Source organism: Giraffa tippelskirchi, chromosome X (assembly GCF_054371585.1).
Source record: "Giraffa tippelskirchi isolate mGirTip1 chromosome X, T2T-mGirTip1v1.2.pri, whole genome shotgun sequence".
In the NCBI taxonomy this organism is placed as follows: domain Eukaryota; kingdom Metazoa; phylum Chordata; class Mammalia; order Artiodactyla; family Giraffidae; genus Giraffa; species Giraffa tippelskirchi.
Genome location: NC_137289.1, coordinates 17,781,168 through 17,808,777, shown reverse-complemented (window position 1 = coordinate 17,808,777; position 27,610 = coordinate 17,781,168). Strand labels below are relative to the sequence as shown.

Below are 27,610 nucleotides of genomic sequence, written 5' to 3'. Positions count from 1 at the left end.
CCTTTCATCCTCCTCCCTCCTCCCAGCCAATATAAAAAGGCCAGAGCAATACTTGGGGCATCCCAGGTGTCTCAGTGGCAAAGAATCCGCCTGCCAATGCAGGAAACATGGGTTCAGTCTCTGGGTTCAGAAGATCCCCTGGAGAAGGAAATGGCAACCCACTGCAGAATTCTTGTCTGGAAAATCCCATGGACAGGGAAGCCTGGCAGACAGTTCATGGAGTCACAAAGAGTTGTACATGACTTAGTGACTAAACGGCAACAACGATCCTTGCTAGGAGTTGGAAGGGGAAAGAGGCACAAAAAGGTCACTGCTTTTCCACTACCTTCCAGATTCAGCCAATCTATAGTCTAAATTTTAGACATTTCTGACATGAACTGCATTTTTCTCCTGATTGCTATTTTGAGGCTCCTGCATTTTTTTCAGAGGTGCCCATGGAAGGCCAGAATATACAACTGAAGAGCCATCTTCAGTCCCTGCAGTGGGTGAGGCTCCATCTCCTCGTCTGTCCCTCAGGACACTGAGGTGGCATGCTTGTTAAACCTCAGAGCCCAGTTACTCTCAGCTCCTTCAAACCCCAGAGTGAATGTTTTAGTTACAAATCTGCATCATTATTGCTGGTGACGGGGTTTCACTCATGTCTTTTTATAGATTTCAATCTAATAAGTCAGAAATATTTCACAAGTTTGATTAAAATTAAAATCAGGGGAAAAAATGGAATTGAGGAAATTCCAGGTAACTCACATAGCTCTTGTTACCATTCCTCCAGGTTTTTTTTTTTTCTTTCTTTTTTTAAAAATTTTGGCCACGTGACAGGGCATGTGGGATCCTAGTTCCCCAACCAGGGACCAAACCCATGGCCTCCACATTGGAAGTACAGTGACCCAACCACTCGACCACCAGGGGCAGTCCCATCCTCCAGCTTTAAAAGCACATTGGAGGGCTATTTTTCTCAGTTCCCAAAACCTCTTGTAGGTTTGTAAATCATAAAGGCAAATTAGCATGTTTTCCCTTTTATAAAGAAAAGGAGATGTTTTATTATAGTCACATCAGCCTTACAGATGTCTCAGCAAGAGTACACAGAGCCACGTCTCACTCTTGACCCTGTGACTTGTCCTATCTCTTTCCGCTCCATTTGCCCTTGCTGCCACCATTTCTCACTGGTGCTCTCCATCCCCACAAGCTAAACCTGTTAATAAAATGTCTGCTCAATCAATCTGCTCTGGTACCCCAGGTACACGGACCTTTCAGCCCAGCCAAAAGCATCCCCATCTCTAGCTGTTCAGGAAGTGTTTGGGTGTGAGAAATGCTATAAAAATTCAGCTGCAAAGAAAATTTCAGCCAGGCCCTGGAGTTGTGATGGGCTCATTTTCAGTCTCTATCTTTCCTTTTCCATTTCTTTATAATTGTTCGCCTTGCTTATTAGTGGCTCCAGCTGTGTCATTACTTCATTAGAAAGCTTCATGGATTTCTTCTTCCCTAGCAGTTTCTGACTTATCTGAAACTTTACAGTACAAAGTAGTGAAGGGAAGATAGTCCATGAATGTCACAAAGTGGATCTGAATTTCAGGGTTCTTAATATTCAAGGCAGTTTTATTTTTTACTTCCCTAAAACTGTAGTTATGAGTGTTATAATTTACCTTTCCTCTTCCCAATGCCAAGTAGATGGTAGAGCGAAAGAATCTGAGTCCTCTCTGCCATTGATGACACTTAGAGCTCAAGAGCCATCTTTCTCAAAACAGCCATCTATATCTCAGCAATGGTTTAACAAAACATAAAAGAGTTGCATGTAACTATGGCTGATTCTTGTTGATGTATGACAGAAAACCACAAAATTCTGTAAAGCAATTATCCTTCAATTAAGATTTTTTGTAAAAAAATGGATGACCAACAAGGACTTAAAAAAAGAGTTTCAGAGTTGTCAGATATGTCAGCTGTCTTGATAACAGATTGTATTTTCCCCTCTTGTTTTTTAGCCTCCACGAACATCTCATCCTGTTGTGAGGTTCTCATGTATAGATTGTGAGCCAATGGTAATAGACAAACTTCCCTTTGACAAATATGAACTTGAACCTTCACCCTTAACTCAGTACATCCTGGAACGAAAGTCTCCCCATACTTGCTGGCAGGTACTTCCCCTTTCTTGTTAGCCAAATGTCTGGAACCACTCGGAGATCTGGGAATTGTTTAAAGACGTTTCAGAGGTTAATCTGGGAATAGTTGGGCTGAGTCTATTAATAATGTTTCTCACAAGTGCTATCAAGTAAGCAACATGGCTAAGCAAATAACTTCAGGCTGATATGAATCACTAGGCTACCATACATTGCCATTTAAAGAACCTGATGAAACCTATGTATTTGAGGATTTGGAGGACTCCCCTGAAGCCTATCCAGGGACCCCAGGTTAAGAATTCCTAGCCTAAAGGATGTAATTCTATTCAGCTATGGCTTCTGCAGCTGAAGCAATGTTCTCAGTCCTTATTGTGAACTTGACAGATTGGACAAAGGTTTTCTTGGTTTTTTTTTTTTTTTTTTTGTCAAACCACACGACTTGCAGGATCTTAGTTCCCCAACTAGGGATCAAACTCGCACCCCCTGCAGTAAAAATGTAGAGCCCTAACCACTGGACTGCCAGGGAATTCCCACTACAAGACATTTTTGACAAACAAAACAAGACAAAAACATAAACCTGAAATTACTTTATGTATTATTATAATGTAATCAAACTCTTCTTGTAGTACAAACCACATTGGTGCGTGTGGTATGGATTTTCCTTGGATGAAGGAGATGCCTAGGCAGATGTACAACACTGACTCTTCCAAGAGGTATACTTCAGCCAAGAGGGCTTGCTTATTTCTTAATAGACTCACCTTTGGATTTTAATTTGTGAAAATCCATATGTGGTAATCACAGCTATTTTATTTGAATATAATAAGGAAGTCCTACACTGTAAGAATGTTTGTTCTATTTCTAAACTACAGCAATCAGTAATTGTTACGTTTTACTTACACAAGGAACACTTTCAGACCACCATCTGTTTCAACATAAAATGTGAAACCATTGCTACTGGTTGTCTTTAAACTACTTTAATTCTACAAAGATGCTAAAACTGGGTAGAAAAAAAAGGAACAGGCGTAAAGCAAGGATGTAAAAGTGCAAGAAACAGAGTGATCTCATAAATATAATACTGAGCGAAAGAAGCCAGACATAAAAGATCACATATCATATATTCAACTTTATATAGTTCAAAAAGATGTAAGATTGCCTTTTATTTTGTTAAAAGTCAGGAGAGTGATTTCTCTTGGAGATACAGAATGGTGACCAGAAAAAGACATGAAGGGTTTTCTGGTCAGGTTCTATTTCTTGATCTGGGTGCTGATGACACATATACGTTCATTTTTTGAACATTCATTGAACTGTATACTTATAATTCATGCATTTTTGAATGTATGTTTATATTTCAATAAAATACACCAAAATGTGCTAGAAATGTAGAGATAGAGATGAGAGCATGCTAAGTTAAAATCAAGGCAAAATCTTGAATTTTTGAATTGAAAAACATTTTGGAAAAAGCATATAAAATCACAAATTACAGTTTTCCCCCCAAATAAACCCTTTATTCTATGTAACAACTTCCTTGTAAATCTTCTCCAAAGGAACTTAAGAAATCCTGTCCTTGCAGCACCCCTTAAATATGCCATATGTCTTTCTCTTGCATCTTATGTTACTTTGGTTTAGAGTAGTTTAATGCGATGAATTAATGGGAATGAAAAAGAATAAGATGAACCAGGAGCCAGGAAATTTTGGAAAGTCATAATGGAAACTGGATTCTAACCCTAGCTTTCCTACCAACTATGTGATTTTTGGACCAGACACTTTCTCTAGACTAGATGATCTCTAATGATCCCTTTGAACCCCCAAATTCTGTGAATCTGCAGGTGATAAAGAATTTGGAAAAACTCAGTGTGCTAATGGGAAGGAAGGTATCAGGGTGGGAAGGGAGGGAATAAAGACAGAAAGAGAGTGAGCAAGGAACAAAAAACAGTGCTTCTTCTTTCAGAGGAGTTACAGGTATGATCCTTGCTGGCTGTAACTTTTTTATCCTTTATGACGATTTCCCCCCTTTCTATTATATACACTTAGGAAACAGGAGGAAATCCAACATGTGGTGAAAGTTGCTCAGTCATGTCTGACTCTTTGTGACCCCATGGACTGTACAGTCCATGGAATTCTCCAGGCCAGAATACTGGAGTGGGTAGCCTTTTCCTTCTTCAGGGGATCTTCCCAACCCAGGGATTGAACCCAGTTCTCCTGTATTGCAGGCAGATTCTTCATCGGCTGAGCTACCAGGGAAGCCCAGGTCCAACATGTTTTATTACAATTGTCTGTTTCTATTAAGGTTCAAATTAAGAGATGAGATCTAGTAGATGAGTCATGTTTTAGCACAATCCATTGTTTTGTGGAGGCATCCATTACATAGGAAAGATTTATTTTGAGCTACAGCTAAGTATAGAAAGAATTCAGCAAACTGGTAGGTGATGTTGCTAGTTGAACAAGAATTAGCAAAGTAAGTGGGTTCTGTTCACCATCAAGGTTTGACTTCTGTCTTGAATATCCTGCTGAAGGATGTTAGAAAAGGTAAAGGTCTAGGTCCATAAAATTATATACTAATGTCCTGATTTGGCCAAAGAGTGAACATGAAACACAGAGAAAAACATGATAGCTAGAGGACTCCAGAATAGCATATCAGGTGAATGGGACCTGACAATATCATATATATCAAATCAGGAATAAGGAATAAGATGCTAGTCATATAGGATAAAGATTAATGTTCTCATTTTTATTGAATGTTTGTTCCACCAGGATTATTTACAAGAGAAAATGCCTTCCAGATTGAACCAGAGCATCTCCTTGCTCAATATAATTGTCTCAAAATAATTAGCACCAGTGCCTGGCTTGTAATAGACTCCTCAATAAATATTTATTGGATGAAAAATGAATGAATGGGTAGGGAAATGGGACATCAAAGGGAAGTAGAACAAGACTTAATAGTAGTTCACATAAGGAGTGTTAGCATAATCCTTTAAATGGGCTTTGTTTTTATAATTGCATGCTTTAGGCAAGGGGCCGTGCTCCATTTTCCTAACAGTCTCCACTCTGGTCACCACTTGTTCTTTTGAGAAGTCAGTTTGTTTTAGTGGCTGGTATCACTTAGTGGTATTTCAGCCTAATTTTCCATTGTGCTAACCAAGTAAATATTTGGGTATTGTTGATGCAGCCTGTGGTCTCTGAATGGTTATTTCATTTCCTAACACAATTTATAAAAGAATTGCAATCTGAACATTCTATTTTTTGACATAAATATAGAGAAAGCAGTATTCCCATTTTTAAATCACAATTGTGCCAGAGATGCTGGTATAGCATATTGCTGTGAGTTTGGTTTGACATAAAATCCTTATTGTCATAACTGTACATTACTTCATGATCTTCTCAGGTATTTGTTACTAGCAGTGGAAAATACAATGAACTTGGATATCCATTTGGTTATTTAAAAGCCAGTACAACTTTAACTTGTGTAAACCTCTTTGTGATGCCGTACAACTACCCAGTTTTACTCCCTCTTTTAGGTAAGTCAAGTATGTGCCATTCAGTCATCTTTTCAGTGTGGTGGTAGTTTAGTTGCTAAGTTGTCTCTGACTCTTTGTGACCCTACAGACTATAACCTGCCAGGCTCCTCTGTCCATGGGATTCTCCAGGCAAGAATACTGGAGTGGGCTGCCATTCCCTTCTCCAGGGGATCTTCCCTGCCCAGGGATTGAAGCCAGGTCTCCTGCATTGCAGGCAGATTCTTTACCGCTGAGCCACCAGAGAAGCCCTTAGTCATCTTTAAAACACAGCCAAAAAGAAAAGTTGACAATGAACTAAGCATTTTAAATGTATCCAAAGACTAATGGGTGTCAGGATATATAAAAGTCTAAAAACTGATTCAGAAAGATAGAATTGGCATCCTGTTTTCTGTTTTGTTCGTTTTCCTTTTGTTTTTGCATCAGACAGAAGAGACTCTTCACCTGGGAAAGTGGAAGTATTAGTCACTCAGTCCTGTCCGACTCTTTGTGACCCCATGGACTGTAGCCCGCCATGCTCTTCTGTCCATGGGATTCTCCAGGCAAGAATACTGGAGTGGGTTGCCATTCCCTTCTCCGGGGGGTGGGGGTGTGATTCTGATGCTACTCTTTGGTTTGCAAGCTCCAATGTTGTCACCCCTCTTCTTCTTCTTCTTTTTTTTTTTAATGTGTGTGTGTACACACTTCCTTGTTTTCTTATTGTTTCACTTATTTACATTTATTTTATTTTTGGCTATGCCACAAAGGCATGCAAGATCAAATTTGTGGCCCCTGCATTGGAAGCGCAGAGTCCTAGCCACTGGACGGCCAGGGAATTTCCACGTCTCTCTGGTTTTAAGTGCACTTGGCTTTTGGTAAACTAGTTTGGGCACCCCAGAATTGATTGTGGTTAACACTTCAAGAATCTGATGGTTTTTTCAGAAAATAGGGCTTCCATGGTGTTACTGGATTGCAGTTAGTTCCTCTACAAAAGAATATGAAATGCTCTTGAGGCATCTGTTTTAAGCAAGGTAGCAAGTTAAGGAAATAGATACAAGAGTGACTTCTGCAATAACTGCAGTTGTAGAAGCTGTGGTTTCCATGGCAAAATTCTAAAAGGAACAACTCCAGAAGCTATTACTCAGACATCATTGAAAATGTGTGCGGAGATTTTTTTTTTCTCATTTAAGGAGCCACGTCTGTTTAGAGTAATATAGTACCGCATGGTATCCTTCTCCTTGCAAAATTACGAACATTTTTAGTTGCTGAGGTTTCTTAATTTTTGCAAAAAGGATCAAACCTTTACCAAGTTTTAATATAGTCATTAAAAGCATAAGATTTTTAGTGCTATAAATAGTCTATGTATTAAATGTCCTGATAAAGCAGTTCTTTTAAATGTTGCAAATGAAGAAGATTAAAAGTGGGTCATCATAAGTGATTGTTTTGGATAGCCTATTTACTTTATTTCTTTGTCTACTCTAAAAATATCCTCTAAAAAGTGATTTTCACTTATATAAAATATAGGTTATGTCTTTGAGATTAATAATACTACCAACAAAAAGTATTTTGTGGGTTTATTTACCCTGTTTTATTAAATATACCTTTATGACCTCCAGTTTTCACAGCTATAAAATGAAAGATCAAACTAGCTAATCTTCACTTAAACTGTTAAGAATATTATTTTTCTGTTTTTTAAGTACACTTTTTATTTTGAGATAATTGTGGATTCACATTCAATTGTAAGAAATGATAAAAAAAAAAGAGACAACACCAAAAGCGCAGACAACAGAAGTAAAAATAAACACATGGGACTACATCAAATTTAAAGACTTGTGTGGATCAAAGGATACAGTAGAGAGCAAAAGGCAACCTATGAAATGGGAAAAAATTTGCAAATCGTCTATCTGATCATTTGGGGGAGGGCTCTATCCAACCCTGCCTAGACCATCATTATCCCTTTGCAAACATTCCAAACCAGAAACCCTAGAGGCATCTTTGATTTCTTCCCCTTCCCTGATCCCACACATCCATTTGAGGTTCACCTCATCCTTGACTCAGTTCGTATTCTTCCCTTTGGCTTCAAATATCCATTTCTAGGCTGTTCTATAACCTGTGTCTTCCAAGGAGCATAGGGTTTTTACCCCCATTGAGACTGATGTCCTTGTGCCCTTGAATCCCTAACTTGGGTTTCTTATTGAGGTTCTGCAATAGTTTCCACCCATTCTTCTGCCATTACTTCACTTTCTGGATTGTGTGGTTTCCACAGAGATTTGGAGTCTGAACTGTAGGGCATAGCTGCCCTGATAATGAATCCTGGCTCTGCTGTTTGTTAGCTTCATGACCCTGGATAAGATACTTAACCTCTCTGTGCCTTAACTATTTCATCTGTAAAGTGGGGATAATAATAGTACCTACCTGAAAAGGATTTCACTGGGGTTAAATGAATTGTGTTAGTCACTCAGTCATGTCTGACTCTCTGTGACCCCATGGACTATAGGCCGCCAAGGCTCCTCTGTCCATGGAATTCTCCAGGCAAGAATACTGGAGTGGGTAGCCATTCCCTTCTCCAGAGGACCTTCCTGACCCAGGGATGGAACCCGTGTGTCCCACATTGCAGGCAGATTCTTTACTGTCTGAGCCACCAGTGATGCCCTTAATACAGTTAAATTGCATCGAACTTACCTGGCAAAAAGTAAGTGTTCAATAATGCTATCAGTCATTATTGTCTGATTAATAATACTGTTGTCATTATTAATATCTATGTTATCTTAGTAGCTCTTGAAGGCCCTGATATTCCATATAATATAATTATATATTCTAATTATATATAAGGATATAATATAAAGATACAGGACAGTTTTGTAGTTTTAGTAGGCAGTTCAGTTCAGTTCAGTTGCTCAGTCGTGTCCGATTCTTTGCGACCCCATGGACTGCAGTACACCAGGCCTCCCTGTCCATCACCAACTCCCAGAGTCCACCCAAACTCATGTCCATTGAGTCGGTGATGCCATCCAACCATCTCATCCTCTGTCATCCCCTTCTCCTCCTGCCCTCAATCTTTCCCAGCATCAGGGTCTTTTCAAATGCGTCAGCTGTTCACATGAGATGGCCAAAGTATTGGAGTTTCAGCTTCAACATCAGTCCTTCCAATGAACACCCAGGACTGATCTCCTTTAGGATGGACTGGTTGGATCTCCTTGCAGTCCAAGGGACTCTCAAGAGTCTTCTCCAACACCACAGTTCAAAAGTATCAATTCTTTGGTGCTCAGCGTTCTTCACCGTCCAACTGTCACATCCATACATGACTACTGGAAAAACCATAGCCTTGACTAGATGGACCTTTGTTGGCAAAGTAATGTCTCTGCTTTTAAATATGCTGTCTAGGTTGGTCATAACTTTCCTTCCAAGGAGTAAGCATCTTTTAATTTCATGGCTGCAATCACCATCAGCAGTGATTTTGGAGCCCCCCAAAATAAAGTCAGCCACTGTTTCCACTGTTTCCCCATCTATTTCCCATGAAGTGATGGGACCAGATGCCATGATCTTAGTTTTCTGAACGTTGAGCTTTAAGCCAACTTTTTCACTCTCCTCTTTCACTTCCATCAAGAGGCTCTTTAGTTCTTCTTCGCTTCCTGCCATATGAGTGGTGTCATCTGCATATCTGAGGTTATTGATATTTCTCCCGGCAATCTTGATTCCAGCTTGTGCTTCATCCAGCCCAGCATTTCTCATGATGTACTCTGCATATAAGTTAAATAAGCAGGGTGACAATATACAGCCTTGACATACTCCTTTTCCTATTTGGAACCAGTCTGTTGTTCCATGTCCAGTTCTAACTGTTGCTTCCTGACCTGCATACAGGTTTCTCAAGAGGCAGGTCAGGTGGTCTGGTATTCCCATCTCTTTCAGAATTTTCCACAGTTTATTGTGATCCACACAGTCAAAGGCTTTGGCATAGTCAATAAAGCAGAAATAGATGTTTTTCTGGAACTCTCTTGCTTTTCTGATGATCCATTGGATGTTGGCAATTTGATCTCTGGTTCCTCTGCCTTTTCTAAAACCAGCTTGAACATCTGGAAGTTCACAGTTCACGTATTGCTGAAGCCTGGCTTGGAGTATTTTGAGCATTACTTTACTAGTGTGTGAGATGAGTGCAATTGTGCGGTAGTTTGAGCATTCTTTGACATTGCCTTTCTTTGGGATTGGAGTGAAAACTGACCTTTTCCAGTCCTGTGGCCACTGCTGAGTTTTTCAAATTTGCTGACATATTGAGTGCAGCACTTTCTTTTAGTATTTGAAATAGCTCAACTGGGATTCCATCACCAGGGCATTTAGTAAAAAGTCGTGAATTTAAGTCATGTACACTTTGATGTCTGGAACATCCCTATGGTACTGCAGAGTACAATAACTGCCCATAAAAGTGACCCCTGTTTCCTCTTTCTTAATTAAAGATTTTCATGAAAAGTAAAGAAAAGTTTAATTATTTAAGCACCAAAATTTACCTGGGTGAGGCTTAATTGGATCAGTGAGCCACCATAAGAATCGTGTCAGTAGGGTGGTAACCAGATTATCACAGATGGAAAGATTCTCTCTCAGTTGGGAAATTAGGAAATTTTTTTTCTATTGAGGGTCATTAACTAAAGCATTTGTAGCAACTTGACTTTTTCTCCTCTTCTTAAATATGCCACATTCAATCAATTTTTTTGAAAAAATTAAGAACTGGGAACTTGTGTAAAGAATAAAGTTCATCTCCATCTTAAGACCAGTTATTATCAGGAAGAGGAAAAGCAAATAATTGAAAAAGGATAATTTGATATATATTTATCACTATATATCCAGTGCTTTGTAGTTTATGCTATTTATAAATTTTGTATATTGTTTTCACATCCATAATCTAGTTCCTCAGAACAATCCTATGGGGTAAGTCGATGATCATTAAACTCATTTTATGGATGAAATGGAGGCACAAAACGGTGAAGTGATTTCCTGAAGCTCACTGAGATAAGTACATAGCATGTGTCTGAGCTTGGACTCAAGCCCCACCTTTTTGAAGCAGGAAATGGGGAGAAAGGAACCGGAAGAGAAAATATCTGTAGTTTTTGAGGTGTTGACAGTGTCGTTTTACTCTCATTCCACACTCTCACCTCCTCATCTTTCAAATGTGAATGAGCTAATTGTTCATGGTATCTTTACCACTCTGCAGACTCCATGTGAATGGAAATCTAATACCATGGAAATAATTTTCTGAGCAACAAAGATAGTGACTAAAGCAATGTAAGCTTCTCTTGTGGCTCAGATGGTTTAAAATTTGCAGGCAGGCACTGCAATGTGGGAGACCCGGGTTCGATCCCTGGGTTGGGAAGAAGATCCTCTGGAGAAGGAAATGGCAACCCACTCCAGTACTGTTGCCTGGAAAATTCCATGGATGGAGGAGCCTGGTAGGCTACAGTCTATGGGGTCACAAAAGCAGTGTCACCCTAACTGCTCTCTACCCTTAATCTAGTCAGTGGAAGATTTTCTTCCTCTCACCCCCATTAAAAAATAAATCCAACAAGAAATAACTAGACTAAATTAGCTCCTGGGTAGAATCATTGCAATTGGCATTGTTAGAAATATTAAGACTATTATTGACTCTCATTATCTAATCTATTTATATCTAAATGTCTCTTCAGTCTGGTGGTATTTAAATTTGTCAGTTTCCAAAATCTGCCTAATTTCCCCTCAGACTTCACACAAAGACACAGTATAACAGGATATTTCCACGGTCTCTCATTCCTTTCTGTCAAGATATGAATGGTCTTTAAGGACCTGCATGCTGCAATGAGCCAGAAATCTCTTCAGATCTTTTTTCCTTTGTTCTTTCTACCCTGTACCAAAAGAAGAAAAGACCTAGGTTTTATGGCTTTGTAAATTCATTTAAATTAGCTTCAGCAGGAGTGAATAATTTATTATAGCAGTAAAAGGAAGAAAATATGTAGTTGCCTTTCCTAACCAGCGTAATTCATAATTTCAAAGAATACCCCTATTTGTAGAGAAATTATGCATACAGCATAGAGATTGTTTTGTTCATAGAAGTAAAGCATTTGTTTTTTGGATAAAACCCAATTAAACCTGAAGAAACAATATAGAGAATGAATTTATAATATCTTTGCTATTTATAATAAGTGTAGCAAGTTCATGTTTGTTGATGTCTGGGGATATCAACTTTGAATTATTATATTAAAAATTTCTTACCCTTGGAAGGAAATAAGGAGACATTTTGGGAATTTTTCATGTAGTGTACATAATACATTTAAATTATTTAAATAATTAAATTTGAGTGTGAAAATATAGGGAATATCTGCTTATTTAAAGAATATCTTTAGTTGTATTAATAATGCACATGATTATTCAAGAACCATATTTATTGAGATATAATTGACATATTCTATTAATTTCAGGTGTGCAACTTAATGATGTGATATTTGTATATATTGCAAAATGATCATCACAATAAATCTAGTTAATATCTGTCACTGTACATAGTTGGAATTTTTTTCTTGTGATGAAAAAATTAAGATTTACTCTCTTAGTAGCTTTCAAATATGCAGTACAGTGTGGTTAACTGTAATCATGCTGTACATTACATCTCCATGACTTATTTCTCTTATAACTGGAAGTCTGTATTTAAACTCCTTCACACATTTCAACCCCTCCACCCCTCACCTCAGGCAACCACCAATCTGTTCTCTGTGTCTATGAGTTTGTTTTGTTGTTGTTGTTTTAACCTTCTCTGTTTAAAGAAAACAAAGAAATATTCCATCAACCAGTGACCATGGATTCATCCTTAGGTGAAAATTACTACACTAGAATTACCGATACATAAGAGGCCAGAAGGGCTTCCTTGGTGGCTCAGTGATAACGAATCTGCCTGCCAGTGCATGAGACGCAGGTTTGATCTTGGGTTGGAAAGATCCCCTGGAGGAGGGCATGGCAACCCACTCCAGTATTTTTGCCTGGGAAACCCGATGAACAGAGGAGCCTGGAGGGCTACAGTCCATGGGGTTGCAAAAGAATCAGACACGGCTTAGCAACTAAACAGCAAGAGGTCAGAGAAATATTTCACATAGATCAGAGTCAGTGTTTTAATATTATTGCTATGTGGCTTCATAGATGAAAGATAAATATGTAACCTGAGAATTTATTTCATTTTCTAGAAAACTACTATATATAATTTTGGTACACAGTACCCCCCCCACAAATCAAATAAACTTGAATGAAATATTCATGTAATGTAATTGAAACTAGAAATTTCTAGCGAATGGTATAATAGATGTGTGTTGCTTGATTGAGATCTTGGAATTTAGGACTGGAATAATGTAATATTTTCTTTGATTTTCTCTTGCAGATGACTTGTTTAAAGTTCACAAGCTTAAGCCAAATCTGAAGTGGCGACAGGCTTTTGACAGCTACTTAAAAACTCTGCCTCCATACTACTTATTAGTATGTATTTCTGTATATATATATATATATATATATGTATTAACTCTATCCATGATGATTCCTGTCACACAAAAACATGTCAATGAATCAAAAACTTCACCCCTGAAATAAGATTTTTCTTTAATTTATAAATTTGAGTCGCCATTGTCTTTTCAAATTATGCGTAAGAGCTTGGAGATGTCATGGCGGCACAAAAGAGAACTGCTTATTTTATTTCCTTTAACTGCCATGGTTATTGTTATAAACACATCTATATTTCTCTTATAAAAATTAACCTTATATTATAATTTTGGAATTTAAGAAAAATATAACTGGATTCACGTATTATATTAACCTCCCTTTTTAACTCTAGAAATTCGAAGTATGGGGTTTTCCTCTGGAAAAAAACAAACAAACAAAACCTGACAACATTATATTTACTTATTGCTTGTTAAATGTGTCCTAGACACAGCATGAAATAGAGGCACTGATTGAGGGGAATCCCAAAAAAGTAAAAAATGACTTGGTGTCATTTGGATTTCTACAATTTGAGAAAAATATTCATAATTATTTTGAACTGGTCATATAATCTAAATCAAGATTATCAAAATCATTTCAGAGGTGGATGTGGTCAACTTTAAGCCAAATTTCTAGAGGTGAAAAGGTAGAATCTCAAGTGGTACCATTTGTGTCACTGGGAGGAGAAATTGGGGTGTGTTAGTATTTACCATGGCAGGAATGGGGTGCACAATTAAATGTAATGTTAAATGATTTTATGGCTTGGAAATTAAGACTGAAAGCAATTTACCTGTTTGAATTTGCTGTTACTTGCTCTTCTTATCCCACTCTCTTCTGATTTTTTTACTTTCTGCTCCTTACTTCTCTGCTATTTTCATTGCCACTTTTTAATGTTCCATGTTTGGTTTTATGTGCAGCACCTTGACTTCTAAGAAATGAATCATGTCCCTTTGCCCCTTATAACTGAACTTTGAGTATTTTAAGATTTATTCTATTCTTACTGTTGTGTATTTTGTTTCCTTATAGCCATTAAAGAAAGCACTAAGGATGATGGGAGCTCCAAATCTGATATCAGATAATTTAGATTGTGGACTTAGTTACAGTGTTATCTCTTACCTTAAAAAACTCAGCCAACAGGTAGTATTGGTAAAAACAAACAAACAAAAATCCTTTGCCCTCAGAAGTGCATTTCCTTATTCTTTAGTGTAATTGTAATTTTCAAATTAAATGTGTATATATTTCTACACTTTATGGATTAGTAGTAATGTGATTCTCTATGGCTTCTGGCTTCACCATTAAACTGCAGTTAAGGGTCTGTCAGTATCATTGGATGCTGTGCCATTTCTCCTTTTGCTTGCCAGTTTGTTCTACCCCAAGCTGGTTGATACTTTGTGGCCTAAGAGGGGCAGAGGCTTAATAGAATTATCTCATGGGTCACATTTTGTCTATCCTCAACCTAGTTTCTCCTCAAATCACATTGGGCTAGAGCATCCCCCGTTTTAGGTCAGCACACTGAGGCATGGTGTGATTAAATGACTTGCCTGAAATTCGTTTTTAGGCAATAAATATCAGCATGCTTTTTCTTGGAGAGGGGGAGATGAGACCAGTGTACCTCACACTGGAGGGTGGCAGGCCCTCCCTCTGTTCCTTTATACCCCCACCTCATTTACCATTATTCACCTTGTCCCTTGCCTGCCCCTCTCTATTAGTACCTCATCCTCCACTCACCCCTACTTATCATACTTCTCACCTCTACTTAGCCCATTCTTGCAAGGTGAAAATGCTTGAGTTAGAGCTTTACTGCCATACAAATGTGTTATGTTATATGACAAATTAATGCAGCAGCATAACTTTGTTCTTATGCACAAATGTGTTCCCAGGTAGGGACTAGTAGTAGCATTTGCAGTGACAATAATACTTCAAGTTGGATATGTTTCAAAGCTGGGCCTTTAGAAAACAGAGAGTAGTAAGTAAATAAGTGTCAGATTTCTGACACCAAAGAACATAGATGACTCTGCAATTTGGGATGCTGACACCTTGCTAGGAACTGGCAAAAACTTAAATATAGTCTGGAGTTTACCAGCTCCTACCAGTCCAGTGTGCTTATACATGCAAAAGAGAGTAAAGCAAACCCAGATTTCTGATCTACCAAGCGTTCCCTTAACTCCATTTCTCTCTGCTAATAGATTTTTGGTGGTGGTGTTAATGTTTTGTTTTGGTTATTTATTGATTGATCTCTTGATTTATATTTTTTTATTTGATGTTTGCCTTTAAGGCTGTGTCAGCAAGGTATGGCCAGAAGGAAGAATAGTGAACAGACTTGAAACTCATGCAAGTTCTGGGACCTTCTGGGACACATTGCTTGTATAGTTTTATAAATGGGCTTTTAGGACCCTTTGTGGAAACAGACTCTTCAGTTGCTCTTATCTCCTATTTCATGACTAAATTTTTAAAAAGATAATAAATATACCTCATTCTAATAATTAAGGAAAATTAATGAATATCTCTGACCAAACCACAAGAAATTCAAAATTAATTTGGGCTTACAAGACATTGGTGGAATTCTACCTTTTAGAGAAAAAGAAAAGGTCATTACTAATTTATACTAGCTCTAATTACTAATTTACTTACTAATTTAATAATTCTATGTCACCAGTGTTCTTTGAACCATCTCAGATGTATGTAAGTCAGAAAATATGCCCAATATACTGCTATAATACACTCTCAAGCAATATTTATCAATATGATATAATAGTAGCTATTAAGAGGATTTTTTGTTGTGAATTATAAACTTGAGTACTATTACAAATTACTTCGTAATATTTGTTAAATTAAGTATCACATTTTTGTGAGTGGTCTAATATTAGAAATAAACACTATAAGATTTTTCAGATACAATGCCTATCTGTGTAATCTGAATTTCAGCACTAGTGCAATTTTATAAATGCAGAGTTTTACCTTTTATAACTGGGTTTGAAATGAGTATGTTGACTTAGACTAGATTTTACAGTAACAAAATGTGATTTTAAATATCTATTAATGTAATTCTTACCCATGGTTTTCATTCTCTCCATGATTCAGTCATAATTTTGACACTAGAGAAGAGGAAAAAAATGTATTATTGGTCTTTCTAGACCCCTCTGTTTGCTGTGGTAGTACAGAGAAGCACAGGAAAATGTTTAATTATCTGTTTTTCTGTGATTTGTAATTTAAATTTGTTCAGTGGGGTTCTTAAAGTATCATCTTTCTTAAGTAGTAAAAACAACAGTGATAATATAGCTCTTTTTATAACATACTATCTACTTCCATTTTAGACCAAACTAGAGTCAGAGCGAATACTAGCATCAGTGGGGAAGAAACCTCCCCAGGAAATTGGAATCAAAGTGAAAAATCATTCTGGAGGTGGTGTTTCCTTGACTCACAATAAAAACTTTAGAAAACTATTGAAAGAAATCATTGGGGATACTGCACCAAGACTGACAGAATTGAACACCAAAGAATTTTCCGGCTTCCAAGTAGGGCTCTTAAACAAGGTAAATTGTGACATAAATAGCTTGTTGGGGGTGGTGGGGAGGATAAAGTCTGTGAAACATAAAGGGGAGAAGGAATGGGAACAAAAAAGGAGAGCTTTCAGATCCCTTGCAGAACATTTGGTCCTATCCAAAATATCCATAAGACATGTGGTCCACACGAAAAGGCCCTTGAAATCTGGTCCAATCATATTTGGTTCATGCCAAATGGACAGAACCAAGTATCAAGGACCTCTTGGTATGTACTACATGTCTTATGAACATTTTGGACAGCACCAAGTATGACCAAATATCAAGGATCTTTGGGGTGGACCAAATGTCTGCTAAACTTCAAATCACACTGCTGAACTAACATTTGTGAGAGAATGGGGGAAGGAAGGAGGAATGGGTATGAAGAGCTTCAGGCATCAGTATAGCTTGTAGAAAGTCTTGGTCAGCCCAACAGGGAACGCTGACACCACAAGATCCCATAGAGGAGGTCCACATTGGCAGAACTGGCCAGGTCTGAACATCCCCCATCATTCTCAGTCACTGGCTGGGGACAGCCTGGAAAGAGCACAGCCTCTGTTCCAGTGCTACCCCAGATCCTGAAGGTACTGTGGCTGGAGGTGCTCAGATCACTGCACCCCTTGTGGATCAACCATTGCTTCCTGGACGGACATCCCATCAGCTCCTCTCCATGGCTGCCAAGGGAGGACATCTAGATTATGAATAGTGGGCCTGCAAGGCTGCCACCGGCACATCTCAGGATCCGATGTTTTAAATGGTATACTTGAAAAAGGATATACCCAGTGGCTTTAAAGCTACGTGGATGTAGTAGAATTCAGAACAGGGCCAGCAAAGGCAAATTTTCCACTGCAAAATTGTACTGTAGTCAGTTGTAATGAATATCCCTCTCTTTGCTAAGATTTTAAGAGGATTAGGAATTACATTTCTATATTAAAAGTCTCAGGAGTAACTGAAATTGTTTCATTTCAAATAGGATTTGAAACCTCAGACATATAGAAATGCTTATGATATTCCACATAGAGATCTTTTAGACCAGTTAACCAGAATGCGATCCAATCTGCTGAAAACACACAAGTTTATTGTCGCACAAGATGAAGGTAAGTGAACAAAGAAGTACTTTTTGTTGATAAAATGTCAAGTCTGACAAACATGAAGGTGTTTATTGCATAAAGCGTAAGTTATTTTGTAATACTTTAATATTTATAATACCTATTTTCTCTAAATCCCTTCATCTACTAGCACAAGTTTATTGTTCTTGTGTTTAAGGGGAAGTGGGCATTAATTGGCATGTATATTACACTACACATGCTTTAGCTCTTGTATGTCTCAAAACAACCCTGTGAGATAGATACAGTTTTTATGCCCATTTTTATGGACATTGGAACTCAGGATGAGCGTTTTAATAGCTTCCCCAGTTCTAGTGAGCTGGAAAGCAACAGAAACTAGGTCTATCAGAATTTGGAAATTGTACACACTGACAGTATACCATCTAGCCTGCTCTGATAAATTCAGTCCAGATTCCTCATTTACAGGAAAAGAATGAACCTGATATTGTTGAGGATAATTGGTGATGATGTACAATTCCCCTTGACTCCATTTTGTTCATTTTAAACAGTGTCATTTGTCCATTAAAATCAGCAAATCTTAGCCTGGCCAACCTCCTGAAATTATATGTCAGATTTTTTTTGAGTGGAGGGTAGGATATATTTTAGGAAGAAAGCCTGTAGATCTAATCAAGTTTTCCAAAAGGGTATGGCCCACTAACCAAGATTCTCTAGGTGATAAGAGAAAGCCAGAGAGCCTAGGCTCTTCGAAACACAAAATATTGGGTTTTGAGTTGGGATGTGGTATGGGGAATGTCAGCCCATTCTCAAACCTGCAATGAAGAGTAAGGGAGTTGTTCTTGGTCTAGGGATTTGAGCTTGTAGGCCGTGGTGATGGTAGACTGAGTGATGAATGGGATGAAGAGAGATGATTATAGATCATAGAATGCTAGATTCACGATTGTAGCCTATCAGTTGCTGAGATACACAATGCTAAACCAGACTATGATCATGTCCTCTCAGAAGGACCACACACATTTCAACTATAGAACATGTGTAGAGAATCTGTTTGTCTTCTGGTGATTTTGCAGATTCTCTTCATAGTGTTCCAGTCGCACAAATGGGTAACTATCAAGAATATCTAAAGACGTTGGCTTCTCCACTTCGAGAGATTGATCCAGATCAACCAAAAAGACTACATACTTTTGGCAATCCATTTAAACAAGATAAGAAGGTGGGATACCCAGTTCTATGTCTGCGTAAATCACGATATTCTTGGAATAACTCCTTCCTTCTTGGCAAGATGTATATAAGTCAGAGGTCCTACTTCTGTTTGTTTAAAAGATAAAATATGTCTCCAGGGCTCTTTGTGAATGGAAAGTGGGAGCCTCCTGATGGAAGAGTGTGTTGGTTAAAAAATGGTAGCTGGCATTTACTGCATATGTAGTAGGAGCTGATGTTTTAAATGATAACATTGAATGCACACAACCATTCTGCAGATGAGTATAACTGTCTGCCCTATAATATGAAGAAATCGGAGCTCATCGTGGTCAAATGATTCACCCTGAGTGACACAGCCAGTTAGAGCCAAGATTTGAACCTCCATCTTTCCAGCTCCAGAGTCTGTATTTACTCCCAGCTCCACACACTAATTCCTTCAATATTGAGATCACCATTTATTTCCTTTGTTTACATTATTCAGATCTTTAGTGCTCTATCTAGACAGTTATTAAGTGTTCTTCTTGAAATATGAAGTACTAAGTGATGCTGCTTTATTGGCTTGTCCTACAAGAGATATAAATGTGAGATGTGTGCACATACATGTGTGTGTGTGTGTGTGTCTATCTCTGTGTGTATATGTGAGAGATATGGTGACTTGATATAAGCGTGAAGACAAATGAGAATTATATCTGCAATCATGGAAGAAACCATTGTTGCAAGGTGCAGAGCATGCAATAATGTCTTCTGTAACAAAACTGGACCAAAAGTATTCTACTTCACCTGAATCCTCAGTTAACTAGAGTTCTTCTTAATCTTCTGTGTCTTGGTTTTTGTCATTGGTAGCACTAGAGAAAACTATGACATCTAACTAATAGAGCTCTGTGGAGAACTGAGTTAGTACCTGTACATCATTTAGAACATTACCTGACATGTGGTACATGCTCAGTGAATATGTTTTCCTCTTTCTGTAATGTTTTGCTTTGGGAAATACTTTGGAACAGTCATTTATCATGGTTTTATTCAAGTAATGGGAGTGCATCTTCCTGGGTTATCCTTGGATGAGAACAGCTTTTAGTTAACCTTCTATACTGCTGTCTCTCATCTTTTATTCCCAGGGGTGAAAAGCCCCCTCCTTCATTGGGTCCAGCACCAAGGTGAATATATATGAATCTCTGTGAGGTTGCTATTGGGGGAATGACATTTTCCATCTACCTATCTGTCACCATTTACATGCAGCATTCTGTATAGTGATTATCAATATTTCTTAAGGATGCATTTAAAGCACACAAAAGGGAATAATTTCCTTACCAAGGGTTGATGCAAAATGGTTTGTAGCTTCTTCAGAAGGGTAACTGTGGGTTAATTTCCATTTTGGTTGATGAGAGTTTCTTATTCCCCAGGCTTTCAGGTTAATCATGATTGTGTTATGTTTGACCGTAAAACAAGTTTCCTCCTTGTTCCACTTAGACTGGATTAAAATTGAGCAGTGTTTTCTGAAAAGTCTGTGTGGGGCATGGCAAATCTTTGGCCCATGATGAAGATCTATATTGTTGACATAATGCATGATCATATATGCATGTGAAGAGGTGTGTACAATGTTCTCTTTAATGGAATATGTTCATTGATGTTTTCTAGGGAATGATGATCGATGAAGCAGATGAGTTTGTAGCAGGGCCACAAAACAAAGTGAAACGTCCTGGAGAACTCAACAGTCCTTTGTCATCTAAGAGAAGGCGGAGTATGTCCCTGCTGTTGAGGAAACCACAAACACCACCTACTGTAACTAACCATGTGGGCGGAAAGGGACCACCCTCAGCCTCGTGGTTCCCATCTTATTCAAACCTCATAAAACCCACCCTTGTGTATACAGGTATAGAGTAGTGGTTGTGATTTCCTTATGGCCCCTAGAGGACTAAGACACTAAACAGTTTTCTTTTATATTCATTTCTTTTGTATTCAGTTTTTGTTCATTAAGTAAGCCATTATTAAATCATCCATGTGGTAGGTACAAAGCACCCTGTGAGAGGAGAGACCTTGTTTCAAGGATCTTCATTTATATGAGGGGAGGAAGAGCCCTACTTACATAATAGTTAACACAAGATGGAGAAATGTTGGAAGATGTGCCTGTTGACTTTGTCAAGTCAAGGCTGAAGGAGGTGCAACAATTTGGAGTTGCTGCAGAAGTCAGTAGGAGCAAATGGGCTCAGTAAAGGCTGGGTCTGCACGTGCTGTCTGTGTGCTCATCTCCTCTCCTCACTCCAGCCCAGCGCCATCTGGCCCAGCTTCCTCCAGTCCACTGGATGGTGCCAAGTATAAATCCTATATCCTACCATTACTCTCCATTCCTTTGATCTATGCTGCCATCATGTCACCAAGATATTCCAATAGCTTTTTATTTTTCTACTCTTCAACCTCATCTAACTCATTTTCTGACCTGCAGCCAGAGTGATCATATCAACACAGAAATCAGATCACACCACATCCATGCTGAAAATGCCGCATTACCTTTCCTAGGCACTCAGAGTACAATCTGAGCTCCTGACTCTGGTCCACCAGCTCTGCACGACCCGGGCCAACCATCGTCTCCTAACATGTGTCTTCTGCATGGACACAGGCCGGCTCGCTCTCCCCCTCCAGCCTCTGCCCAAAGGACACCTGCTCAGGAGGATCTGCCTGACCTCCTGATCCACTGGGGCTCCCCCTCCTGCTCTCTGTCCCCTCCCTGCGTACTTCTCCCCGAACACGAATTTGAACTGGAATTATTTTGTTGAATCATAGCACACTTCCTGCCTGGCCTCCCCATGAGCATGGACATTCCATAAGGGTGGGGATTGTTTCTATGTGTGTTGTTGGAGGCCGCCCCCTAGCTCCTGGCACGGTGCCCAGCACAGCAGATGATGAGTCAATGGAGGAGAAGTGTCAGACCTGGAGTAAAAAGAAATTTACTTTTCTGAGACAGAAAAGATGGATGAGGAGAATCATGTACTGACAGAGAATTGGGGTGATGGAGGACATATAGAGCCTTCAGATCTAGTGGTCACCACCTCTGTTTCCTCAGAACTTTTAAGGAAGAGAGGAGGGAGTTTGAGGGGGCACAGGTAGTCTGGTGTCAAGCTCAGTAGAGCATGGCATTTCATAGGTAAATGACAGAAATCATGATATCAAGTGAGACTTGCTGCTTTTCAGCTTGTAAAGCACAAGCTGCAGCTAAGCCCTCAGCGCCAGAGATCTGAGTCTGTTTATTAGTTGTTCTGTCTTGTTTCCCTGTGTGTTCTTGGTGCCATGGAGATTACCTTCCTGAGCTCAATTTGAGGAGTCTTGAGCTCCATCTGGTACATCCTCTTGCTTTATGAAACCATTTCCTCAAAACTGAGGAACACCATGATATCCCTTTGGGGTTACTATAACACACCTACCCCACAGCTCAACTTTTCATTTTGGTTTCTAGGTGTTACTGTCACTCATGATGTTCACGAGGAGAAGATGGAAAATGGTCAAATCTCACCGGATGACTTCTTGTCAAAATCTACTTCACCGGAGCTTATGAATATGGCAGGAGATGGTATCCCACATGACCAAGTGGATTCTCTATCTGATGATTTCACAAGTCTCAGGGAAGATGGCCCAATTCACAAACCTGGGAGTAATGCACTTATAGGAGAAACCAAGAACTGCAGCGTCTCTGTGGGTGATCAAACAGTCTCAGTAACATCTGCTTTGGAAATTGTGCCAAGTACATTGCAGATAACTCCTGCTATGGCACAAGGAATCAATGCTGATATAAAACACCAGTTAATGAAGGAAGTTCGAAAATTTGGACGAAGTAAGTAGTAGAAGAACATATATCAATAATATAATGGGGAGATCCCTTTCATTTTAAGATTCAAAATAGATTCAGGGTAACTCTTAAGGTACATTTTTGGGAAATATTGGACTTTCACATAATTGAAAATGATTCCTCTTGTTTTACCTAAACAGACTCAATACACCTTTCTGGTTTTTCCCCCTTAATTATTGTAGTAATCTCCTTTTGCTGCTGTAACAAGTTATCACAGACTTTGTAGCTCAAAACTGAATTATCTTAGAGTTGCGGAAGTCAGATCTGAAATTCTTTTCATTGAGCTAACATGAAGGTGTTGGCAGGCTAGCGTTCCTTCTGGATGCTCAGGGGAAGTCTGTTTCCTTACCTCTTTCAGCTTCCACAGGCTGCCTCTGTTCCTTGACTCATGGCCCCTTCCTCCATCTAAAACCAGCAATGTAGCCCCTTCTTAAGCCAGCAATGTAGCCAAGCAATGTAGCTCCTCTCTAACCTCTGCCCCCACCCTTACATCATTTCTCCCTGACCAGCTCTACTGCGTCCCTTTCCTAAGGATATTTGTGATTACACTGGGGCTCCATGTATAAATCTGGATAATCTCCCCAGCTCCAGATCCATAACTTAATCCCATCTGCAAAGTAAAGTCTCTTTTGCCAGATAAGGTAATATGTTCACAGTTTCTGAGAATTAGGACATGGACAACTTGGGGGTTGGGGCATCATTCAGCTGACCACATTTGATTAGTGTTTACAGGTTTTCCTAGCAGATATGTGCAGATGTCTTGATGATTGCTGAGGATGTGTAAATATTGAATTTTATTTTCATCCATATTTTTAACAATAATAATATTTTTAATATCTTCAGAGTATGAAAGAATTTTCACATTGCTTGAAGGAGTACAAGGACCTCTTGCAGTTAAGAAACAATTTGTTGAATTTACCATCAAGGAAGCTGCAAGGTGGGTGTGAAGAGGAACTCTTCATTGTGTTTTTTATTTATTTAATTATTTTTGGTTACGCTGGGTCTTCTATCTGTGCTCAGGCTTTCTCTAGTTGCGGTGCACAGGTTTGCCATTTCAGTAGCTTCTCTTGTTGCAGAGCACAGCTCTAGGCTGTGCAGGCTTCAGTAGTTGTGGCATCTGGGTTCAGTAGTTGCAGCTCCTGGGCTCTAGAGCACAGGCTCAGTAGTTTTGGCATGTGGGCTTAGTTGCCCCGAGGCATGTGGAATCTTAGTTCTTGGACCAGGGATCAAACCTGTGTCCCCTACATTGCAGAGCAGATTCCACTAGACAACCAGGGAAGTCACTTGTGTGTTTTTGTGAGCATAAGGACTGAATGTAAGACAGGCAGAGGGATTGATCCTGCCTTTCTTTTGTAAGCTCTGGCCTTCATGCATAGTTACAGCTTTCTCCAGAGGCATTTAGATTGCTATTATCCGAGTCCATCTCATGCACCCAAGTCTATGGGAGCTTTCTGGACTCTTCACAGTCTGAGGCGGGCTTGGGCTCTCAGTTGGTACTATTGGTATTAGCTAAGCCCCATCTTTACATGAAGATACATTTTCTATTTCTCATGTAGATTGTCAGTTCTACCTGGCACCACACACAGTGCTTTAAGGACCTTTTGGTTAATAAAATTCCTCTTTCTTTTTTAGGTTCAAAAGACGAGTCTTAATTCAGTACCTTGAGAAGGTACTAGAAAAAATAGAATCCTATCACCTTCTCAACAATGTTAATCACATCAACAGCAGATCATGATGTTACTACAGAGACCAAGAAGGAAAAAAGAACAAGTTCTCTGTGTTGTAGGAGAGAGCGGGATATTGTTGAACATCCTAAAATGTTTTAGTCAAGGGTACTGGCTTCCAGAGGTTAAGAAAAAGCAGTTACACTTTTCATTTTCTCATTCTCTGGCAGTAAAAGCTGGCTTTGCCCTATGTTTTCTTTGAAAGTACTGACTGGTTGTTTTATTGTTACTTTTCCCAATTGAGGAAGGTGATATGATTAATCCAGCAGGTTAAGTTCAGTGAACGCACACAAGTGATAAGGGTTCACTCTTGAACTTGGTCATCCCGGGCATGTCCAGAGTGACTAGGGGCCACCTGCGGGTGGAGCACTACTTGATGCTCTTACTATGTCATTTAGAAAGAAGAGGAGTTCAGAGTCCAACTGCTAATGGTGTGTGTTCTGAACACAGTTTTCAACAATTCCTAGTTGTGCCTTTAAAACCATGCAATATTCAGGACAGTTTGGATCAAAGAGTGAGAAAGCTGCTATTTGGGTAACTTATTTCTCCATGGGATGGGGCAGGGAGAGTCACCAAATGATCTACCTCCAACTGTCTTCTATTTTGTCTAGAGACATTACAAAGTACACCTGAGGCCACCTCCACCCCTGACATTTGTTCTTGCATGTGACGCCAGAAAGGCTCAGGTGGACTTGTGCATTCTGTGCTTCAGAAGCACTAAAAGAAAAAATAATGTAGATATTTCCTTTAATGTTTATACAAAAGTTTTTATGGAGCAGTATTGGTATGTTTGTATTTGCAGAAATTTAAGTGTACGAAAGAGATTTTGACTTTGCATATATAAAATAAATCATTTTATGAATTTTTCACAAGGTCATTGACGCTTGAGAAATTTCTAGTTTTGTCTTTCTTGTGATTTGTAACTCCTTTCAGAAAAAAAAGTGCCCACTGTAATTAAGATGTTAGCAGAATGATGTAAACTTCAAAATGTCACTCACAGAACTGATACCGGTGAAACTGGCGGAGGGGGGTACTCCAGAAACACTGAAAACACTGGGGGAAATGATTGGAATCAAGTTTACTGGGACTCTGGAAGATAGAGGTTTACAGCAACCAAGTGAATGTTGAGTCAGAAGAAGACCCATTGAAATGTAATAGGAGAATCTGGTAGCATTTTAACTTATTCTTGCCTCATTCCCCTCTCCAGTATAACAGTGGTCTTGAAGATGTCAGCTGGCATTCCAACTGAGGGTTCCTGGCTCAAGAGGGAGGAGAGTAGACCTTATTCCCAAGGAACTGTGTTTGTTTAAACCTGTCCAGAGGCCTCCCTGAAGGACTGACCAATGGGATTGATTGCTTTTCTTTTGTCTAACTCTAAACTCTCTTATAAGGACTTCCCTGGTGGTCCAGTGGTTAAGACTATACTTCCACCGGAGCACAGGTTTGATTCCTGATGCAGGAACTGAGATCCCTCATGCCATGTGGTGCAGCCAAAAAAAATTTTTTTTTTTTTTAATTTTAAAAAGACACTCTTAAAAAAAAAAAAAAGACACTCTTAGAGTAGAGAAGCAGCTATGTGAAGGATGTTCCTCAAAAACATTGAAAGGCAAGTGAGGGGCTTCCCTAATGGTCCAGTGGTTAGGAATCCACCAGCCAATGCAGGGGACAGGGATTGAATCCCTGGTACAGAAGAAGTCCACATACCACAGAGCAGCTAAACCCGTGTGCCACAACTACTGAGCCAGCAGTCTAGAGCCCATGAGCCACAACTACTGAAGCCCAAGTGCCTAGAGCCCATACTCCTAAAAAAAAGAAAAAGAAAGGCAAGTGAATAAGCTCTTGATGCTTTATAGCGAGTAAAGTGTCAGTCACTCAGTCATGATGGTGGTTGTTGTTCAGTTGCTAAGTCTTGTCTGACTCTTTGCGACCCCATGAACTCCAGCACACCAGGCTGCTTTGTCCTTCACTATCTCCCAGAGTTTGCTCAAACTCATGTCCACTGAGTTTGTGATGGCATCCAACCATCTCATCCTATGTTGTCCCCTTCTCTTCCTGCCCTCAATCTTTCCCAGCATCAGGGTCTTTTCCAAGGAGTTGGCTCTTCACATCAGGTGGCCAAAGTATTGGAGCTTCAACTTCAGCATCAGTCCTTCCAAGAATATTCAGGGTTGATTTCCTTTAGGATTGACTGGTTTGATCTTGCAGTCCTAGGGACTCTCTAGAGGTCTTCTCCAGCACCACAATTAGAAAGCACCAATTCTTCAGTACTTAGCCTTCTTTATGGTCCAACTCTCACATCCATACATGACGACTGGAAAAACTGTAGTTTTGACTATATGGACCTATGTCAGCAAAGTGATGTCTCTGCTTTTTAATATGCTGTCTGAGTTTGTCGTAGCTTTTCTTCCCAGGTGGCACTAGTGGTAAAGAATCTGATTGCCAGTGCAGGAGATGCAGGAGACACAGGTTCAAGCCCTGGGTTGGGAAGATCCACTGGCGTATGAAATGGTAACCCAATCCAGTATTCTTGCCTGGAAAATTCCATGGACAGAGGAGCCTGCCAGGCTACAGTTCATGGGGTCACAAAGAATCAGACATGACTGAGCACACACACATCTTAGATTCCATATATATGAGTTAATATGCGATATTTGTTTATCTCTTTCTGACTTACTTCACTCTATATAATAAGCTCGAGGTTCATCCACCTCATTAGAACTGACTCAAATGTGTTCCTTTCTATGGCTGAGTAATATTCCACCGTATATATGTACCACAGCTTCTTTATCCATTCATCTGTCAGTGGGCATCTAGTTTGCCAACATGTCCTCACTATTGCAAATAGTGCTGCAGCGAACATTGGGGTACATGTGTCTTTTTCAATTATGATTTTCTCAGGGCATATGCCCAGTACTGGAGTCATTGGGTCTTATGGTAGTTTTATTCCTAGTTTTTTAAGGAATCCCGACACTGTCCTCCATAGTGGCTATATCAATTTACATTCCTACCAACAGTGCAAGAGGGTTCCCTTTTCTCCACATCCTCTCCAGCATTTATTGTTTGTAGATTTTTTGATGATGGCATTCTGATTGGTGTGAGGTGATATCTTATTGTAGTTTTGATTTGCATTTCTTTAATAATGAGTGATATTGAGCATCTTTTCA

The 27,610-nt window shown here is 39.3% G+C and overlaps 1 protein-coding gene across 8 annotated transcripts in view; it reads left to right on the top strand.

Annotated features, from left to right (window-relative positions):
• Window positions 1-25,323, top strand: part of INTS6L (integrator complex subunit 6 like) — a 56,510-nt gene extending 31,187 nt beyond the window's left edge. For 2 of the 8 annotated variants that reach the window (XM_081565010.1, XM_081565008.1), the window contains 11 exons: window positions 1,977-2,129; window positions 5,494-5,626; window positions 12,990-13,084; window positions 14,108-14,218; window positions 16,396-16,614; window positions 17,594-17,717; window positions 18,755-18,897; window positions 20,520-20,622; window positions 22,333-22,707; window positions 23,566-23,659; window positions 24,355-25,323. In XM_081565010.1, coding sequence (XP_081421136.1) covers window positions 1,977-2,129; window positions 5,494-5,626; window positions 12,990-13,084; window positions 14,108-14,218; window positions 16,396-16,614; window positions 17,594-17,717; window positions 18,755-18,897; window positions 20,520-20,622; window positions 22,333-22,707; window positions 23,566-23,659; window positions 24,355-24,457 — 1,653 coding nt within the window. In that variant the 3' untranslated portion in view covers window positions 24,458-25,323. Of the gene's footprint in view, window positions 1-1,976; window positions 2,130-5,493; window positions 5,627-12,989; window positions 13,085-14,107; window positions 14,219-16,395; window positions 16,615-17,593; window positions 17,718-18,754; window positions 18,898-20,519; window positions 20,755-22,332; window positions 22,708-23,565; window positions 23,660-24,354 lie in introns of those variants that run through there. The other 6 variants (XM_081565006.1, XM_081565004.1, XM_081565011.1 and 3 more) reach the window with 4 other exon arrangements.
• The last annotated feature ends 2,287 nt before the right edge of the window (window positions 25,324-27,610 follow it).